Source organism: Juglans microcarpa x Juglans regia, chromosome 1D (assembly GCF_004785595.1).
Source record: "Juglans microcarpa x Juglans regia isolate MS1-56 chromosome 1D, Jm3101_v1.0, whole genome shotgun sequence".
NCBI classification, from domain to species: Eukaryota; Viridiplantae; Streptophyta; class Magnoliopsida; order Fagales; family Juglandaceae; genus Juglans; species Juglans microcarpa x Juglans regia.
In genome coordinates this window covers 45,002,958-45,024,160 of record NC_054594.1, presented here as the reverse complement: position 1 = coordinate 45,024,160, position 21,203 = coordinate 45,002,958, and the positions used below count along the sequence as shown (strand labels likewise).

The 21,203-nt window shown below is 40.7% G+C and overlaps 3 protein-coding genes across 3 annotated transcripts; 2 read left to right on the top strand and 1 right to left on the bottom strand.

Annotated features, from left to right (window-relative positions):
• The first annotated feature begins 22 nt into the window (after window positions 1-22).
• LOC121262453 (lamin-like protein) lies at window positions 23-5,862 on the top strand. The gene is made up of 4 exons (XM_041164934.1): window positions 23-180; window positions 2,255-2,550; window positions 2,842-3,307; window positions 5,760-5,862. The coding sequence occupies exons 1-3, from the start codon at window positions 23-25 to the stop codon at window positions 3,186-3,188; spliced, it is 801 nt and encodes a 266-aa protein (XP_041020868.1). The 3' UTR covers window positions 3,189-3,307; window positions 5,760-5,862.
• A 1,799-nt stretch (window positions 5,863-7,661) lies between these two features.
• Window positions 7,662-7,964, top strand: LOC121248119. The gene has a single exon (XM_041146482.1). It carries the CDS (start codon window positions 7,662-7,664, stop codon window positions 7,962-7,964), a length of 303 nt encoding a protein of 100 aa, XP_041002416.1.
• A 10,403-nt stretch (window positions 7,965-18,367) lies between these two features.
• Window positions 18,368-21,027, bottom strand: LOC121262439 (putative receptor-like protein kinase At1g80870). Its single transcript, XM_041164910.1, has one exon. The coding sequence runs from the start codon at window positions 20,731-20,733 to the stop codon at window positions 18,583-18,585; it is 2,151 nt and encodes a 716-aa protein (XP_041020844.1). The 5' UTR covers window positions 20,734-21,027; the 3' UTR covers window positions 18,368-18,582.
• Between the last annotated feature and the right edge of the window lie 176 nt (window positions 21,028-21,203).

Below are 21,203 nucleotides of genomic sequence, written 5' to 3'. Positions count from 1 at the left end.
GGTTTGCTTGGGGAGGAGTCTTATGAGGCCATCTGGTTCTCACTTCTCAATAACCTACCAATTGATTTGGCATGCCCAGAGAAAAGCAGCTTTGTCATTTTTCTCTTTACAAGAAAATTTTCTTCCCAGTGTTCAAACATCTGAGAGTCAACGCTTTCAAATTGTTGCCATATACTTCCGGTATGCCTTTTTTTTTTCTTTAATTTATTCTTTTTATCATTGTGGTTCATGAGGCTCTGATGACTGGGGAGCTAAAATGTCTGGCAATTAGTTCAGTAACATGATTTTCCAATTCATAGGGTTTACAATACTGAGACTTTTTTTTTCCCTAAAGAAACATGATTTTCCAATTCATAAGCTTCTTGTTTTCTCTGATTGGACTGGAGATCTGTTTTCGGGAGCTGATGATTAGGTTCATTGCCACCATTTTCTTTTCTTTTTCTTCAATTAAGTGCTTTGCCCAACGTATGTTTGGACTGTTTTGAGTCTTTACATTCCTTTTAACGTCTTATTGTTTAGACCTCCCCCTCTTCCTCTTCCTCTTCCTCTTCCCTGCCCAAAATAATGGAAAGAAAACACAAGTTGAATGTGGAGCAAACATGAGTTTCTGTTAAATCCCAATTTATTGGAATTTTCTTATAATAGTGCCACTTCCTCATGCTCTAGGAGATGAAAAAGGATACCCCAGTACCTTGAAAGTTTGGTTTGTCCATTTTAACTGATTTAAGTTATATTGACTCCCTTATCCAACACTTGGATTGCTTTGTTTTGAGAGGGTCTAATTCCCACCACCATTTGCATCCCAGATTTAAGAGTATGTGTACTTTTGGCCACTATGAAGTTTCATTGCTCTTATGAAAACGAAAATCAGGGATCCAAGGGTCCTCTGTTTTTTTTTTCCTTTTCCCCCCTTCTATTTTTCCCCAATTAATATCGACAATAGAGTTAGGTGCCCAAAAAGGTCGACTGTTTTTAATGATGCATTTTGACTCGTGGGATGCCTGACAATGGCCAATGGCCAATGGCCTGACGTCAAGGTCAAACTACCAGGGGATCAGAGGTGCAAGGAAAAGCTCATGAGTCGGAGAAAAAAGCAATACCGTAAGGTCCACATAGGAGTAAAGTAATAATCTTTTCCGAAAAATATCAACGGTTATTTTCTGTTGGGGGTAAGGCAGTCCTGCCATAACTAGTCACTATGGTGTGCGGATTGGATTTAGGGATGGAATGCGGGTTGGACTTAGGGATGGAATAGTTTTAGATAAAAGTTAAATAAAATATTAGTTTTTAATATTATTATTATTATTTTAAAATTTAAAAAAATTAAATTATTTATTATATTTTATATAAAATTTTAAAAAAATTATAATAATGAGATTAGATAAAACATATCACAGGAACCTAATTGTAAATAATGTGTTTAAGGTAGTTGGCTGCATGTTTCTATATTTTTCTGGTAGCTACTTATTTTTTATTCAAATAATTTTTACAACTCTCAAATTCTTATTTGTAGAAAATTATTTTCTATTAAAAACGAGAGTTTCTTAATAAAAATTAAGATCTGCCCCCGCTCATTTAAAAAAAAAAAGCTTGTATGCCGCCCATAGTAGGCCGCTACAGTATACTGCTCTTAATTTTTTTTCTTTTTAACTTAGTACTTAAGAAAGTAATTTTAAGTATATTAGTGTATTTTTTTATTTTTAAAAAATATGAAAAAAATTAAAAAAATAACTAGCAATATAAATATTAGCCGTGCTACTAAAAAAAAAAAAAAAGGTTCCTCTTAGGGTTTTAAACAAATTGAGATTAAAAAATTGCATCTTCATGGATGAATGGGTGTGCCATTGACAGTCTTACACATAATTAACTTCCACTTTATTGCTTTAATTCAAGAAAAATCATTTTCGTTGTTTTTTTTTTAAATTTTTTTGTATGTGGACTGTTTTAAATAAAAATAATTCATCAAGTAAAAATGTAAAGAATAATGATAAGGTTATTACTCTACTATTATCTTTTTTTTTTGTATTTAATTTTTTTTAATTTTATTTAATAATTAAGAAAATAAATATTAGTAATGTTATATATTTTTTTAATGATTAAAGATGTTAAAAAAAATTTTAAAAATAATAAAAAAATAAAAAAAACTTAAAATGGATTTGAGTAATAAACTCTGGTAATAGAGTAGTATCACTACCCAAATGTTAAATGGGTAGCAAGCAACTACTGATGGAAACGCATGTGACCCTATCTGCAAAAGACTAGGTATTTTCAAATTTTCTTGGACCAAGTCAAAGACAATTATCCACAGCTCTCTCTCTTTCTCATCGTTAAAAGCGGCTGTCAAATCTCAACCGATACAGAAAGAGAAAAACATCATGATGTCCAGCTCAACCCACCTAATCTTCTCCCTCTTGCTCATCTCCGCCGCTGCTACACTTTGTCCCGTCCATGCCACCGACCACATTGTCGGTGCCAACCGCGGCTGGAACCCCGGCTTCAACTACACCCTTTGGGCCAACAACCATACCTTCTATGTTGGCGACCTTATCTGTAACTTCTCTCTCTCTCTCTCTCTCTCTCTACGTATATATGTTAGATCTGTTCCAAATATGCTGGTTCTAGATACACTTTTTGTATTTGTGGGTAAACCCGCTCTCTGTTTTACTACTAAAGCAAAATTCAATTCATATTCTTTCAAGAAACGAAAAATGAGAAATTTATTCAATACACGCAAGATTCACTTTCTTTTGTCAGCTCGTTACATTTTTTTCCCGTGTATCATGTGGCTAGGTTTGTATGCTTCTCTTTTTTATACGTGAAGGTTTGTGTGTTTTTGTACAGCATTTAGGTACCAAAAGAACCAGTACAATGTGTATGAGGTAAACCAGACTGGCTATGACAACTGCACCACTGAAGGTGCTGTTGGAAACTGGAGCAGTGGCAAAGATTTCATACCCCTCAACGATGCCAAGAGGTATTACTTCATTTGTGGCAATGGTCAGTGCTATAGTGGAATGAAGGTATCTGTTCTTGTCCATCCTCTGCCGCCGCCCCCATCGTCCTCCATCGCTCATTTGAATCCCTTATCGGATTCTGCTGCCCCGGTGGTTCTGCAACAGAGAGGATTCGGGGTTCTCATTGTGTCTTTTGCTATCAGTTGGCTTGGATCTGGGTGGATGTGGTGCTAGCCGGATGTTTTGGCTTTGTTTTGATTCTTTTGAAGATGGTCTAGTTGAGGGCAGTGTATTATTTGTCTGTTTAATTTTCTTAAAGTGTTTGGTGTTTGTTTTTGGATTTGTGTTGGTTTAAGTTATGGGAGCGCCTGGAGCAGGATCTTGTGTGATTAAACATTTTGCACCTCCAATCATGAGATGCCACGAATGAATTTCTCCCAATGTGAAATACAATTGGTTCCAGGGAAATAATTGATTTTACAGGGACTTCCCCCCTCTCCCGAGACCTGTGACACAACTCTCCTCACCCCTTTCGCCTTCTCGCTCTCGCTCTCGCTCTCGCTCTCACTCAAGCCGAAGTGAGGAACCTCACTCTTCAATCGAGATCTCTATCGGCCGTTGTGAGTACTCTCACCCTCCATCAATCTGAAGGTCTTAGGTATTTAGCTGCAAACAACAAGAAAATAATGAGCAATTGCAACCAAGGCACCTTGTGTTTAAAGAGAATTGAAAGCAGGAAACTTCACTCTCAAACGATATGGTCAGACTCTCAAACGAAAAATCAAACTCAGACTATCAAACTCAAACTCAGATTGTTAAAAGACAATCTGAAGTAGTTCATAGCAGCAGCAATAAATGCATACCCACCCCAAAATGGCAAGATGACTACTAGCCTTGAAATTAATGTACGCTAAATGTGATTCAAATCCATAATCTGAGAAGCGTCAAATTACTAAACCACCATCTAATCCCAATTTCTTAGATTTGCAACATAAAAAAATAATAATAATAATAATAATCAGCAATCATATTGGAGTGGTATCTAAGTATGAAAGTTTGAAGCAGAAGATGATAAACTACATAAGAGCATTGGCAATAGGCTAGTCAAATGTCAATACAAGTCCAAACTTTAGCTAGATGTGAGAAAAAGCCTCCATATTGGACTAGCCAATGGTTTAAAACTTAAGACTTGATGAATAGTAAATCTTAAGTCCTCTACAAACATGACTAGCTACTATTCACAATGGAAAGCAATATTTAATTATTTCATCACTTTCCTCTCTCTTTGAATGGTAAAATATGCATGGCATGCACATTATTTCTACTAATTGATAGAGTAGACACATTATTTCTACAAAGCATGAAGATCTAAGAATATATAAATTGTATTTGCAAAAAAAAAATAAAAAAATTATATTATATTATTATTTTAACTTTATAATGGCTAGTCCAATGTGGACTCACCTAGTCAAAAGTTGATATAATAGTCAAAAGTTAAGATTTTAGTCAAACTTTAGACTTTGGCAATGGCCATTGCCAATGCTCTAAGAGGATAGTTAGGAAGAGTTCTGCAGAAGTCAATAAGACCAATAAAAAAATAAAGGAGATGAAGAAGGCAAACAAGAAAAAATAAATAAAACATAAACAAAAATAACATAAAACTAATCGATGGGAGACAATCAAGAAAAAAAAATCAAAGGTTTTATAATTAAGTCCATATATATATATATATATGCAAATTGTGTTGTAAACGTAACAATCTACTTATAAAGATTAGGGTGAAATCGATGGGAGGAATAATCGATTTCCAATCGCGATCTATGCTCTGGCTGAAATAGATGGGTTCCAATCGTTTCCTGTGCTCTGGTTGAAGTCAGGGCTGGCTCCTCCAATAGGCCACTTAGGCAATCGCCTAAGGCCCATAATGGAAGAAGGCCTCTAAAAATATATATAAACATTATATAAAGTAGAATTTTTAAAATATATATATATACCTAATAAAAAACTTTAATTAACTCAATGGAAATGATAATATAAATAAGATCAAATAGATATTATATCATTATTAGTTTTTAAAAGTATCACATATAATAATTATTTTATATATTCTCATTCTAGGAATACACTTCTCTTTTTTCATTATTAGTTTAATATATAATTAATGTGAAAATTATAAATAACAAATTTTAATTTTTCAATGTTCATAAAATGTTTTTGTATAATCTTTTGAAGAAGCAATGGCCCACTTTTTTTTCAAATGTGTAAGTTGTTTATAGAATTTTATTGACAATAAATATTATAATTGTGTCTAAGAGTCTAAATTGTAAAACTAGATTTGATAAAATTCTCTCTAAATCAAAAATTTCCTAATAAAGATTAAGTCAGTTATTAATTGAAAATGTGGTATAAAATCTTAATCAATAATCTTACTTTACAAAATGATAGGAATTATTTATAAATAAAAATATAATATAAAATTAGAAATAAATTTATTTAATTTTACCTTTTAAAAAAAACAGCCTCACTCAAAATTTTAGCCTTAGGTCCCGGAACATATTGAGTCGGCCCTGGTTGAAGTAGATGGGAGAGAGAGATGAGAGAGAGAGATTGAAAGGAAGAGGAAAACCTAGAGAAAGGAAGAAAATTGAACAGAGGAAGCTCTTCCTTCAGGAGAATGAGACAGAAGCAGGGGTACTAGTGTAAAGTTGCACACACCGTAAATAAAGTGAACTTCTTACGTGTACCCATTCTATTGGATGGTGTAAAGTAGAAATTTACACCATCACCGGTTTGAAGTTTTTCTCTTAAGTTATAATACTGGGAACGTCTTCAAATGTACTAAATTTCTAGTAGCTTGGTTGCGGTAAACTGATATCTTAAATTATACTATGTTTTTATCTCACATTAATTATTATGGTTGTAAGGGGATTTTTCCCCCTCAAGGCCCAACCAAGTCCAGCCCGGGACGAAAAACCACAAACCCAACCCATTAAGAGAATCATCTGTACATGACTTGTAGGAGGGATGGTGTAGTAGGAGATGAGACTCGTCGGTCTGAGGTCTCTTGGGTAGTATTTAGTCATCGAGTGCTCGCCTACACGACAGGCGTGACATACAGAGAGTCGTTGATCTACTGACAGAGAACACATGGGAAGACTTTCTTGTTTATTTACTACACTCCAAGAATATTTACTAACTTTGGCATTGAAGACTTCCTGGCCCAAGGTCGCCCTCTCAAAGCCGCAGTATATTCTTCTCTATGTAGGACTTGTTTTTTAAAACCTAAGTTGTTGGAGCTTGGCCTAAGGGTGTGCGAAACATAACGTTAACAATGACACTGTTTATGGGATAGTAATAGATCTTGCGTGTCCTTCTCACGCTTGCGACAACCCATTCCGAACAACTCAGGAGAAACGTGGGAGACGCCATGGAAGCAAGGTTAAAAGTCATGGAAGAATGGGTGACAAAACTGACTAGCGAGGTGGAAACACTCTGCAAGGAGAATGCGGAACTAAAAAAACCCCAATGCGAGCACGAGAGCGGGGAAGGCAATGACACTGAGCAAATGAGGTCTCAAATATGCAAGTGGGACCAAGAAGGAAGAGGAGCATAAACATATGCATGATGAGCTCCGAAGCCTAAAGGGGAAGTGGACCAGTTGCTCACAAGCATTGGTCTACCATATACTGAAGAGGTGATGGGATTTCCTTTGCCACCGAAGTTAAGAGTCCCCGTTATGGAGATGTATGACGGTGGTTATGGCTGTAAATGAATCAGTCTGTTCAATAGCCCGTTCAGTACTCGCTCAATTAAACTAAAATCGAACTCGACTGTGAAAAAAAAAAAAAACTCGTTGGTGAAAGCAAATATCTGCTTGATTTGTAAACGACACATACCCGACAAAACTCGACTTGACTAGGCTAAGACTCGTTAAGGCCCGCTCGTTTATGCTCGAGTCAATTCGTTAGCTCGACTCGATTAAAACTCAATCATATATAAATAAATATATACATACACCTATGTATATATACATACATATATATATGTATGCTAATAATATAAGCACACTACTTTTATAATTAAACATATAATATGTAATCTAATTACTTATGTCTATATAGTGAATATATTTCATAGGTATATTTTATAATTTGTATAATAATTAGTTGATAAAATTTAATAATTTCATATACTAATATGTAGGAACCATATATGAAATAGATATATGCTATCACATTAAGTGTATGTATTAATAATATATGTAGGCATATAATATATTGTTATTTTGGATAAATATCAACTAATTAGATATTAATTATTTATAAATTTTTTAAAATTTTATAATTAAATAAAGGTTATATTTGTTAGTTGTATAAATTCAATATTAAATCTTTTATTTTTTCTTTGTTTAATTTATTAATTTTTAAATCTTATTCAAAAAATTAAAAAAAAAAACAATTCGAGCTAGAGCTTGAGCTCGACTCAAACTCGTTTGTGGGACGAGCTCGAGCTCGAGTTGAGAGTTTAGCTTATTGGGTCGAGCTCGAACAAAGAATAAAAAAAAAATCTTGAGCTCGGATCAAATCGAGCTTGAGTATTTTGAGTCAAGCCGAGCTCGACAAGCCAAAAAACAGCTCGACTCGACTCGATTACAGCCTTAACGGGGGCAGGGACCCTCTCGAGCACTTGGAAACTTTCAAGGCTCACATGACGCTGCATGGTGTCCCTGGAAAAATCGCTTGTAGGGCATTCCCGCTAACCCTAAAAGGGTTAGCACATTCATGGTTTGGGTCACTAGCACCTAAATCAGTGGACAACTTTGGCGAGCTAGCCAAGCTGTTCCTAACCCAATTCATGTCCAGTCAGTGGAGGCAGCACCCTGCTGCATACCTCCTCACTATCAAACAAACGGAGGATGAGAGCCTGAAGTCTTACTTGGCCCGGTTCAATAAAGAGCGCATGACCATTGACAACCAAGACGAGAAGATTACCTTGACGGCGCTCTTGTAAGGCGTTTGGCCGTGCTCCCAGTTTATGGCCGAACTAGCCAAACAGACTCCCTTGACATTGCGAAAATTCATGGATCAGATCGACAACTTCATCAACGTGAAAGACACCCTCCAAGCATTGACAAAGCCGTGAAGGAAGTAGAGCGCGAAGGAAGGGGAAGTCTCCAACTAAGGCCAAGCCCCATGAGAAAGAGGAAAGAGACTCCCAGGAGAAGCAGTAAGATGAAGTCCCGGCAAAGGGACCTGGGCCATGGTACGACCGACCCACGTTCACCATTCAAAAGGAGGACGATCGGGAAGCAATGCGCCGATACTACACGTACCATCGGTCCACCTCACATAACATCGAGGACTGTCGTGCCCTTGGAGGAAGGAAGGAATATGCAGAACAACAAGGATGTCGCCACTACCCGGCCAGGAGAGAAGGGCAAGAGCTGAGGGGAAGATCGAAGGAAAGGAGCCGGGACCGAGGTGACCGTCACTGGTGGGAGAACAACCTTCAATAGGGTGGCCACCGCCAGATCACCCCCAGTCGCCACCAAGGCAACATCCCCCTCTTGGGGAGATTTGAACCATAGCGGGAGGGTTTGCGAGCGGGGGCATCACTTCGTGAGGATAGAAAGCCCATATCAGGTGGGCCCGATACTACGATGTATATTCGGCTGAGTATCATCCCGCCAAGCAACGAAGTGACGACCCCACTTCCATAATCTCATTCGCGGAGGCCAATGAAGAAAGGGTCTTGTACCCCCACGATGACACCCTGGTAGTCACCATACTTGTCACCAAATTCACCACTTGAAAAATCCTCATCGACATCAAGAGCTTTACGAACATACTCTTCTAGGAAGCCTTCATCAAGATGGGTATTGAAACCTCCCGACTGCTGCTAGCCCTCATGCCTTTACAAGATTTCTTCGGAGGCATTGTCCGGCCAGTGGGAACCATCACATTATCTATCTGGTGGGAAATAGCCCCTGCACGACTCCTGTTATGGTCAACTTTCAGGCAGTGAAAACTCTGTCAGCATACAACGCCATCACCGAAAGGCCTACCCTCAACTGCTTAAGGCCCGTCACATTGACCTACTACCTCAAAATGAAATTTCCAACTCCTCAGGGAATGGCGGAAGTCCGATGGGAGCAGGTGTAGGCGAGGGAGTACTCTGTGCAGGAGCTGAAGCAGAAAGGCAAAGAACCCGCCTTAGACGACACCAAGAGGACAAAATAGGCTGAGCACTGCCGAAGAAACTATGACAGGCTTCCGTCTACAATTCACCCTGCCAAGTTTCTAGGGGGAAAGGGATGGTGCACGGCCTTGGAAAATAGGACGGGCGATACCTCCCCGGATCGGGATCCCGGGCCCCTCAAATTTTGTAACGTCTCCACACTAAGCTTGTACATTCTCTTTTACTTAATAAAATGTAACTTTTCAGGGCAACACAAAACATCTGCTACACCCTTTCATATTATCAGTACGGCACCAATAATAAAAAGCACAGCTAACAAGACCCACAGCGACAAGGTCATCAACAACTGACCTCCCCGCAGGGCACCATAAGGAAATGTAAGCCTAAGGATTGCCTTATCCCTCCTGCGGTGGGAAGTGGGTTAGTCGATGGCCGAAGATAAAACTTACCTTCCTTGCGGACGTCAACGGGAGGGTGCGGATCCAATAACAAACTCCCAGAAAACTTACCTCCCCACGAGACACTATAGGGAAAGGTCAGCCCAAGGGTGACCTTAACCCTCATGTGGAGGAGAGCAGGACTGGCACACAACCCTTTCGAATAAATTAACCAGACCTCCATCGCAACGAAGGGTGGGATCAATACCAGCCTGACCCAACACTTACATTTCCTGTGATATCAACGAGCAGGAGCGGGTCCAGTAACAGATAGTCCAAAAACTTACCTTTTTGTGGAACACTATAGGGAAAGGTCAATCCATTGGTGGCCTTATCCCTCCCATAGAGGAGAGCGGGACCACGCACAACCCTCCTGAGCAAAATTATCCCGACTCCTATCACGGTGAAGAGCAGCCAGCTAAATCACAGCCCGAACTTACCTTCTCGTGGGATACCATAGGGAAATGTAGGCCTTAAGGTAGCATTGTTCCTCTCATGACGGAGTGCGGGTTAGTCCTCAGCTACCCGACATTAGAAAAATTTACTTTCCTCATGAGTGTCAACAGGCGGGAGCGGGTACAGTAACAAATTGCTCGAAAAACTTACCTCTATGTGGGATACAAGGGGAAAGGCAGGCTTGAAAGGTTGCCTTATCCTCCCCGTAGAGGAGAGCGGGTTTGGCCTCGCAGCAACTCAAAAACTTACCCCGACCTCCACTTCGAATGAAAAGTGGGTCTAACACCACCCTGGCTCAAAATGTTACATTTTCCTATGATGTTAACGAGCGGGAGTTGGTCCAGTAACAGACTGCCCAAACAATCTACCTTCTTGTAAGACCCAAAAGGGCATCCCTCAAAGGAGAGTGGGCTACACCTGCAAGGCAACCCGAAAAACTTACCCCGACTCCTATCACGGTGAAAGAGCGGACTACCCCAATGGTAGTTTGAAGAAATTACCTCCTTGGGGAACCAAAAAGGGGTAGGCTAACTTGAGGTAGCCCAACCCCTCCCCAATAGAGTGTAGGTTTAACTCTTACGAATATCCGAAGAAATAAAACTCTACAGAAAAGAAGCAAATTGCGGCAAAAAAGGCCGCACAAAGCATCATCGAACAAGGAAAATACAAATAAGGTACAGCCGGATACACAAAATTATTTTATTACTTATGCAGGATTACACAGAAAAAAGGCGGGAAGTGCGAGAAAAAATACAAGGAAAATACGGAAACAATACTGCGAGAAAAACAGGAAACAATACGACAAGGAAAATGTGAGGAGGATACAGTCAGATACACAAAATCGTTTTATTAACTACGCAAAATTACAAGGAAAAATTATTACATCATGGTTGCCACAAATTACATCATGAAGCCACCAGGAACACATTACATCACGAAGTCAGATTACAAAAGATAAATTACATCATGAAGTTGCAACTTCACAAAAAAGTGGAAAAAATATAGATGGATGCACAAAAGTGTCTTATTAATCATGCATGATTACAAGGAAAAAATTACATCACTAAGCCACAAGGCTATAAGGAACAAATTACACCATAAGGTCACATACAACTGCATGAGCTATAAAGAGGATAAGTGTTCTAGTGCAAAGGTGCTCTCAAACGCAAGGAAACCAAACGGTAAACTGCAGGCCACATTTCTGTGGAAGGAATGAGTTCGGAGTCTGCAGCCATCCGTGTTGTAGACAGTGACGAAGATAGCGCCAAGAATCAAAACATCTCGAAGTTAGTTTCGACTTTGAGAATTGCTTACTGAACAAAGGATAGTCACCACAGCAACCAAGTCATTCACCACAGCAACCAAAGCACTTCTCCACTGTGAACAAGCAGGCAGTGAACTTGGGTGAAGGCATCCATGGAAAAGAATTTTGAAGTTGGGCCCCATAAGTAAAAGGGCTAGAACAAGGAAGCACAATAAGCAAAAGGGCAAGAACGAGAACGGAGGGTCCAAGACCCCAACAACGATGGACGGGCGGCTCCACCCTCCGACGCTCAGACCGTCCCAGCCAGCAACGGCCTGAACACCACCAGATGACCTGTCGCCCACTAAGGTGCGAAGCATCCATCAATGGAGCTCCAGAACAAAAGAGAGGCAGAGATGAGTACAATGGAAATTCTAACTAGGAGAATGGTCCTATATAAGCGGGGTGGGCTCTTGACCTGCCCAAGCGTCATAACTCCACGAAACGCCACAAGGCACCATGTGTTCCCTCCCCAGAGAGCCAAAATCTCTCGATTATCACAACCACTGCAGAACGTATCTGTTGATACAACGTGCAGAGTTAATACTAGTAAAGAACAGAGCCATAATGCAGAAATCGAAGGGACGCTATTTAATGAGGAAACGTAACTGGCACTGTGTTACCAAGTTCATAAAATACGAGCGATCACTCAACATACGACTAGGCAAGCTGGGACTATGAAAGATCTATTTCTATTACTTAGAGCCCACCGGGTTTTCTAAGTATCACCTGGCCCAACGGCGCAGAATAGTCAACAAGGCAGGAAAGCCTGACGATCCGTGGCTGCTCTCAAAACCCAGAAATGTGAAGGAAAAAAAAAAAGAGAAATAAGAGGAAGAAATGAAAAATCAAGCAACAACGGGAAAAAGTTAGCCACCGTAGTTAAACCCTCCAGTTTGTTTCCATAAAAACTTGTGTGAATTCTGTTTCACTAACATAATCATTTTATGTGGTGCGAAAATCAACTAGTTTCAATCGGCAAAACCAACTCCATTAAGCTGGAACTCCATCAACAATGCACCTTTCTATGAAGCGCAAAGGAAATGTAAGCCTAGAAGGTTACCTTGTCCCACTCACGGAAAAGTGCGGGTCGACCTTTGGTCACCCGGAGACAAAATTCTCATCAGTGGAATCTTCAGCAACGAAGCGAAGGATGCCAACGAGGTAGGCTGGGAAACTACATAGGTATGACCGAACACAGCCACCCAAATAATGACTACAACAATAGCCACATTCCAAGAACAAATACCCACAAAAGAGAGAGAAGCGCAACATGACCGACTAGTGGGATAGGCAGGGGCTCTGTAGACCCCTTTACCCCGATTTCCCAGGTCGGCCACACAACAACAAAGAAAAAAAAAAGGCAAAACAAAGGCATGACAAGCAAAGATATGTGCATTGATCAGTATACCTCTATGTACAGGCCGTTAAATAACAAAATGTGGATATGTGTAAAAAAAAAGAGTACAATGAGATGCATAAAGTCCCAAAGTTTCAGTGCCAGGAGCATCGTTCTCAACAACAACAAAAGCGGGGTCATCCTGCTCAACGGCCGCAGGAACAAGGTTGGTCGGATCCACTAACACCGGCGCGAGCACAGTTGAATCAAGAAAAGCGTTTGGCATCTCCTCCCTTTCCAGATTACGGTTGGCTTTAAAGGATGTTTTGATGGTAGGAATATCGTCAAGCACAAGTCGCTGAAGGTACCTGGTGAAATACCTTAAACGCAGCTCCGAACTCCGAAGAAGAAATGACCGCATTGATTTGTGGCCTTCAGCAACCCCATGTCCCCACGCCTTATCACCGAGCATCGGGAACCACTTTAGCTGCTTTTGTAAATAGAGGTTGGTGTCCTAAAGACTTGTGTTTAGCTATCCCAACCGATCGTTCTCTTCCCACAACAGCCCCTTCTCCTCTTGCTCTTGGGATAGGTCGAGCCGAAGAATTCGGTTGAGTTGCTCCAGTTGGGTCTTCTCATCTTTCCACTTATGCTTCTGCTTCCACTGGCGAAGCTCCAACTTCTTCGATCTCTTGCGCTTTTCCGATAGGTCAAGCCTCATTGTCTCAAGCTCAAGCTCCAGCAGTTCCTTTTCCTCCCTGTCGCTGCAAGCGCAGTCCAAGCACTCTTGAGCGACCACCTCCTGATCATCCACAATAAAAGCCACAAGCTGAGAAGCACGCTGACAAAGTAAAGACAAGACTAAGGAAAAATGAGGAGGTAGGAAGAAAAAAGTAAAAGGCGGGAAAGGAACACTCAAACCTCATGGAAGAAAGCCGACAGACATTCGACAACCCGGCCAATAGTTTCCTCCCGACTCCCTTCCATGGCTAGCTGGGACAAAGAATGAAGGGTCTCCGCAAGACCTGCAAATTCAAGAAGTCCCCTAGAAACCTCGAGAGAAGCGGGCGGGACCACACTTGAATGGCCCAACAGGGGGTCGATTGCAACATCTGATGGGAAATTGTCCTCTAATGGATAGTCAGCTAGGGTGAGCAGTCCCTCATGCAAACCCTCGCCGGTTGTATCACTTACAAAATGCCACCTGCAAGAGGCTCTACCTGGACAAGTGGATCGATGACTGGACCCCTCGAACCTTCGTCGGCTTGAATGAGAGGATCTGCAACAGGTTTCGTAGGGCTCCCCAGGACGTCAATGTTTGGAGGAGATTGACCTCTTGTGCAATCTTCTACCTTTGCGTAATTGCTAGAAGAAGGTTCCCCCCCTCATTGACCGCCTTGAGAGAGTGACTCCTAGCGGTTGAAAGAGACGAGGAAAAAGGAGAAATCTAGGAAGAAGAATGTTGTGTTGCTCTTCCCCATGAGGGGAAGATGCGAAAATACTTTCGAGAAGGGTGCCCATTTCAACCGCAACCCGGGGTGCCTCACCCATCGTCGTAGGAAGGAGCACTGCGTGGAAACTACCCACTGGTTCGCCCATCAAAACCAGTGCAAGGGCCATTTTAGTAATCGGATGGCTAGCTTCCAAAGTAACCGTTTCTTGCATCAAAGGGTCCTGAACCCCGGGAAGAGGTTTGTCCTCAGCCTGATTGGCTTTCTTCCCTTTATCCAGAGAAGGAAGGTCCAAGGAACGCTTCTAGAATGGAACAACCTGTGACCGTATAGCCATCGGCCTATCGCCAAAAGGAAGGTGTCCCAGTTGAGGTAGAGAACTCTCCAGACTCTCCTCAGAAAGGAGGACCTCGGAACAAACGCTGTCAAGATGTTTTTGCACCCATTCTTGCACGATCGCAAGACGCTTTGACTCATAAGGAGTGGTCGTCGGATGCACGACCCTATCCTCCGGAATCTTTCCCCAATCTATCCATATGGGAAACTTCTAGTGGTTCACCTGGCCTACCGAAAACTCCCAACCACGACCAGAAACAAAGAAAAACTTTGGAGACCAGTCTTTTTATCTTGCAGTACCACTGCTCCAAGGTAACCAATGCATGGGACGCCTTGAAACTGTATACATTCTCCTTTAGGCGTAACACCCTATGGGCAAGAAGAAACTCATGGCCGGTGAGATCTGCATCGTCTGGGTAGGATTCCAACAAAGCCTGCCGCCAGATAATGTTACAACAAATCAATAACCGCCAGGCGTTCAGGTGTAATTGGGAAGGGGCCAAACCAAGGCGGTCCAGAAGGTAACAAATGGGGCAAGAAAATGACAATCTCAAGCCGCACGAAAACATAGAAGGGTATAGGGCTACCTTATTGGAGTGGCCCTTTGCATCAACGGCGCCCTCGTCAGGGCCAGGAACTTTAAAGGAAACAGATTCTAGCACTCGATAGGTGAAGGCTAAAGAAGCCAATGTTGACTTGTAAGTAGTTGAGCACCATCCGCTACCCAAAAACACTGGCCTGACGTTGGCAGGAACACTAAGTTGAACAAATTTGTCATAAGCCATCACTACTAAAACACGAATAATAGAGGAGACTGGTCGAAAATAAGAAAAATCAAGAGGACAAGAATGGCGGGGTACTCGCCACTTCAGCTTCAAGAAACATGGTTCACGAGGCTACGCCAATATGAAAAGCCGTCTGACACCCCTTCAATAATGATTTTGAAAAGATATAATGAAGGAGAGTCCATCATGGAAAAACGCCATCAAGGGTGGCTAACCCACAAAAGCTTCCAGACGTCAGAGAACCTAAATAGAGTGCCCGGCCTTGGGAGGAAGGCGGAATTAAATCATGATAAATTCTCAGTGAGAATTAGCTGGGTAAGTGTAAGGGGATTTTCCCCTCAAGGCCCAACTAAGCCCGGCCCGAGACGAAAAGCCACAAATCCAACCCACTAGGAGAATCCTCTATATGTGACCTGTAGGAGAGATGGTGCAGCAGGAGATGAGACTCGTCAGTCTGAGGTCCCTCAGGTAGTGTCTAGTTATCGAGTGTCCGCCCACACTACATGCATGACATACGGAGGGTCGTTGATCTACTGACAGAGAACACACGAACGGACTAGGAAGAGGGCAGGCTAAGAGAAGAAAGTTGGAGAACCACGCTGTATTAATGGCTCAGCCACCTGGACAACACACTACATTAATGACGACATCGCAGAGCGACACCACATTAATAGGGCCATCCCAGAGCCACACCGTATTTAAAGATTCTGACAACATAAACAGTACAGGGAACCCAAACTTCATGAAAGCAAACATGATATGCTCTTCAAACCTATAGTATAAATAATTGATCCCAAGTATGAGGAAATTCTCTCTGATTCTTAGACTTTCTTACTTATTTACTACACTTCAAGAACATTTATCGACTTTGGCATCAAATGTTTTTCGGCCCCAAGGCCGCCCTCTCAAAATCATAGTATATTCTTCTATGTGCATGATTCGTTTTTAAAAAATCTGAATTGTTGGAACTTGGTTTAAGAGTGCGAAACATCATATCAATAATAGTAATACTATCATTTCAATACTAAAAAAAAGAAAAGAAAACTGAGATGAGTGTATTATATGATATTTTTCTTTCTTTAAAACGTATCGAAGACTAGGCCTCGTTTGTTTTCAGGAAATATCTTATCTTATCTCACTTTATCATTACAACTTTTCTAAATCCATACATAAAATAAAATAAACAATTCAACTTTTTTAAATCTCAAAATAAAAATAATATTAAAAAATATATTCTAACAATATTTTATTTAACTTTTTAATTTTAATCTTATCTCATCTTTCAAAATAAACTAGTCCTTAAATTTCCATTGACTTTTTTTTTGTGTGGTAGGAGGACAATATCCAGTCCTAGCCACGCCTCAGTTGGATCTTGCAACATCACTAGTTGCGTCATACTGCAGGCGTAAAGATGGTCTAAACAAGCTTTTATTTGTGTTTTGGAAAATGATAAAAACTAAAATGCTAGTTGAAAGAAAAAATAACAAATAAAAAAGTGGGCTGGTTTCATTACCGACAGAGCCAAGAAGAATAAGAAGAACTCAAAGGTTTTTGAAACCAAGGCCGAGAAGTAATCGTTGAGAACATGAATCTGGGGTTCCTTGTTCATGTGTTGAAGTGAAGTATGACTACAATAATTGTCGATGGGCTGCAACACCAAAAAAAGCTGTCAATCTTTTATGCTTGACAATTGAGTGCCGACCAAAGGTTGCCTCTTGATGAAGCAATATGCTTCATTCATGCCACTTGTTTTTTCTTTTTCCTTTTTTTTTTTTTAATAAGAAGAAAGAAAGAATGGTAGTCAACTGGCTAGATTGTTTTTTGTTTATATGGAAATATACAACTTGTGCCCAATCATGCAATTAGTCTCAGCCCCTCGTGGCCTGATGATGTACATATTATAGTGTTTGAGTAACTTTATCCCGTGATTATGGCTTCTTTGCCTTTCTATCCAGTCAAAGAAACACCAAAGGGGAAGAAAGGGTAGACAATCTTCTGTAGTTAAATGAGGGAGCCAAATTGTCAGGTGAACAGAAATCGCTTTAATTACTAGGGTTTTTATGGCGGACCGACTCTTTTCCATCCAGGCACAGTTTAGACTTCATGACGCCGGAAGTAACCTTTCAAAACATGAACATCTTACCCAGTTGAAGAACATTTTACCCAGTTCATGACGCCGGAAGTAACCATAGTTAAGATGGTGCCCTCTTTGTAGAGTATGGATGAAAATCAAGAAATTATCTCAAAATCTGTTTTATTTTTCTTTTTTTTCACCATTTTTGCACTGTAATTATTGTACTAGGACGTTTATTGGGCAATCTCACCCCCTACTCATGTATCATCTTTTTCGTTTCTAATAAAAATTTGATTGCTTAAAAAAAAAAACAAATATATACCGCTTGTCCTTCCATCAACATGGGAGGCATTTTGGACTGGATTTTGAGTTTTTGGCTCGCAGGCTAGCAGCTTTGTTTTGATACATGCTTTACCACTTCATCAAGGTGTTAAATCGAACGAGCAACGGAACAAATGTAAAAATATTAATACGAAATACGCGCCTGCTAACATCCTTGTTGCAGCATACTCTTGAAGTCTTTTTTGTTCATGAATTCATTGCCAAACGTTGAAGCACTTTTGATGGTTTGAAGCGTATATCACGGTAATTACTAATTTATGGTGATTCCCCTTTGCAAGAAGATTAGTGTCTCAAAGCTGAGCATGAGGAAAAAATATCACAACTTGCTTTGGTTCTGCTTCCTGATGTTCCAAGGGTGCAGTTGACTGGTAGTAAGATGACAATGAACTTAATGGAACAATTGCAGGATAGGATCTACAATAATGGTTTTTGAAGATCTTAAAACCGAGAAAAGCAAGTTGGAGAAGACGGATAGAGGTTACTTCTGAATGGTAAAACCTTTAAAGAAAAGGAAAGATGGAGAACCATTTTTCCAGAACCGATTATTAAAGAAAAGGAAAGATAACCATTGATTTCTTGTGGCTTTTTTTATAAAGGAAGAGAACTTTGAAGCAACTTGTGGAAGCTACCAGTCTACCCTGTAAACTTAGCTTGCATTGGCTGGATAAAAAATGAGTGGCAAAGCAAGAACATGCGCCATCAATATTTGCATTCATTAAGTGGCCAAAAAAAGAAAAAATTATTTATCTAATGTACACATAAAAACAATTCTCACAGTACACACACCTTCAATTCCCTGAGACTGTTCTCTAATAACAGCTACAAGTCATCACTCCTGTATATTACACTCAGCATCACCCCAACATTACAAGGTAAAGTAAATTAAACGAACTTTCTGATCCAAATACTACTCTGCATTGGCTTTTTGTTTTCTTCTTGACCTGCTGTATAATTTGGAAGATGGGGAGGGAGAGAACTCAAGTGGAAGGGGTGGGAGATCCATCTCCCCTTTCAATATCTTTACAATTTCCCCAATATCTGGCCGCAGCTCCGGCAATTTCTGTAAGCAGGTGAGTGCCAGGTTAATACACAAGGTTACCTGGTCCTTATTATAATCATCTTTCAACCTCTCATCCACAAGTTCTAAAATGTTTCCAGCTTGAGCTAAGTGCCGACACCAGCTTATCAAGTTTGCTTGCTCAAGCTTCATAGGGGAGGCAAGAACATGTAATGGCCTTCGACCAGATACAATCACAAGTATCAAAACCCCTAGACTGTAAATATCACCCTTCTCCATTAAGTACCCACAGCCACCATATTCTGGTGCTACATAGCACAAAGTCCCTCTCATACTCGTGGTACTGCTGAGCTCGCGGCTAAAAAGATCTCCACTCCACATGTCACTACCAATAGACCGGGTGCTCTTTTTCTTCCATCCCCTTCTAAAACTGAACTCCCCATTTAAATCACACTCATTCCGATTCTGCTCCCCAAAGTTCTTTCGTCTGTGAAAGCGAAAACGTCTTCCCAAACCAAAATGCGGCATTTTGAAGCCAGCCCTCCACTTGGTTTCAAGCCTTTTGAGCTTACTACCCTTCTTGCTAATTTCAGCAAGATGCTCTTCTTTCCACCACTCTTGCATCTTTCTCTGTTTCTTCTTACGATTTTTCTTGCCCTTTGACTCTTTCTTCTCATGCCCTGTATTGAGGTTTTCATATCCAATTTCTTGTGGTTGGGCTTCATTCAGGTCTTCTAATTTATCTAATGGTGTTGAATTATCCAAGTTATTTAGCTCAGGAGCACTCTTCTTTTCTTCATCCCAATCAGGATTTGAAGACGGGCAAATCTGGCTCCCTATCCATTCCATCACATAATCCTTACTACACAATTCACCACTCCCATCCTGCTTCCACCACCAATTCTTTCCCCACTGTTTTGTATCCACATCCTCGTCAACAGCCGAAGATGCATTAAAATTCAACTCCTTACTGTGATCAATGCTGGAGAACTCGTCATCATAAGGCACAAACCTATTATTCCAATCATCCCCACCCACGTCTACAACCGAAACCTCCTTCCCCTTTGCACTACTAGTCTTGCCATCATTCTCACTCGCCATGTTAGCATTATAATTGAAAGAATTCGTGTTCAATGCTCTAACACTATAAGATATCCTACTATTTTTGGATGAAGTAGAGGCTTGTAAAGCAAGAGCAAAATCTACCTCATGAGCACTCTCCACCGGAGTACCGATTGCTGGAGTCTCCGCGGCCAAATTCCCTGAAAGCTCTTGGCTTTTCCACAGCTCCTGACTCTTCCCCAAGTCCTGGCTAAACAAATCCACCCCAAACTCACCCTCCACCTTAATCCTTGACAACCCGAAATCGGAAATCCTTGCCCGGTACTCCGAATCGAGCAAAATATTGCTGGGTTTAATATCCCCGTGAATCACCGGTGGATCGCATCCAAGATGCAAGAATTCTAGAGCTTTAGTAACGTCCAAGATTATGTCAAACCTCCTTTCCCAACTCAAACTAAAAAGCCCATCTCCAAAAAGCGATTCTTGCAGGCTGTTGTTGGGAATATACTCGTACACCAACACTCTCTTGCTCTTTTCAACACAGTAACCCAAAAGCGCGACCAAGAATGGCGACCGTAGGCCACCAAGAATCTGCAACTCATTTTGAAACTCTCTCTCCGTCTGCAGAGAAAGAGCGTCCAAACGCTTAATAGCAATGAGTTTTCCATCTCTTAGAATTCCTCTAAACACGGTACCTGACCCGCCTTTGCCAATGATATTGGCAGTGTCAAAGCCATTGGTGGCCTGCTTTAGCTCTCTGTATGAGAATCTCTGGAGCTTAAGAGGAGCGCTGGAGTCAAAGGGAATGGTTTTCGCTCTGTGCACAAGGGAGTGCCAGATATGATAAAGAAAGTAGAAGATTGAGACCAATATAACAACAGAAGCTGAGATGGTGAGGGTCAAGAACAAGACCCTAGTTTTGGTGAAGAAACTTGGCCCCGGAGAGCTAGGAGTTGGAGCTAGGGGTCTCGAAGGCATGGCGGGTTGGTTTGTGTTTCTGGGTCTTTACTGTTAGTGGCTTTGGATGCAGGAGGGCAGGAAGGAAAGCAAATAGGCATGGATCTTCATGTGTGCATCAGAATCCAATGTGGGTTTGCTTTACAGTTGGGTTGGGATAATCATATTGGCATTGTTAATTCTCGTTTACTAGTATAATCTTTTGTTTTTCCTTGGATTTTTTATGATGAGTTTAATGGTGACGGTTGAGGAAAGGGACTGTTAGGTTTGATTTTCTTTCTTTTTCTTTCCTTAAAAAAAATCTTGGTTAGTATATTAGATTATAGAAAACAAGTTTAGTGACTGGTAAATGAGGATCGGAAAATGTGGGGAAGGGAGTTAACAAGGTGCTTCAGATATTTTGACTAGCTGGTTTGGATAAAGTAACATCATCTCATTTTTTAATTTTTTTAAATTTTTATATAAAATATAATAAATAATTTAACTTTTTT

Bases quoted from the DNA above. Each gene is read 5' to 3' on its own strand.
- LOC121262453 (XM_041164934.1), top strand. From the start codon at position 23: ATGAGGCCATCTGGTTCTCACTTCTCAATAACCTACCAATTGATTTGG. The intron at 181-2,254 runs GTATGCCTTTTT...CCCTATCTGCAA, and splicing joins ATTGTTGCCATATACTTCCG to AAGACTAGGTATTTTCAAAT. The intron at 2,551-2,841 runs GTAACTTCTCTC...GTTTTTGTACAG, and splicing joins CTATGTTGGCGACCTTATCT to CATTTAGGTACCAAAAGAAC.
- LOC121248119 (XM_041146482.1), top strand. From the start codon at position 7,662: ATGACGCTGCATGGTGTCCCTGGAAAAATCGCTTGTAGGGCATTCCCG.
- LOC121262439 (XM_041164910.1), bottom strand. From the start codon at position 20,733: ATGCCTTCGAGACCCCTAGCTCCAACTCCTAGCTCTCCGGGGCCAAGT.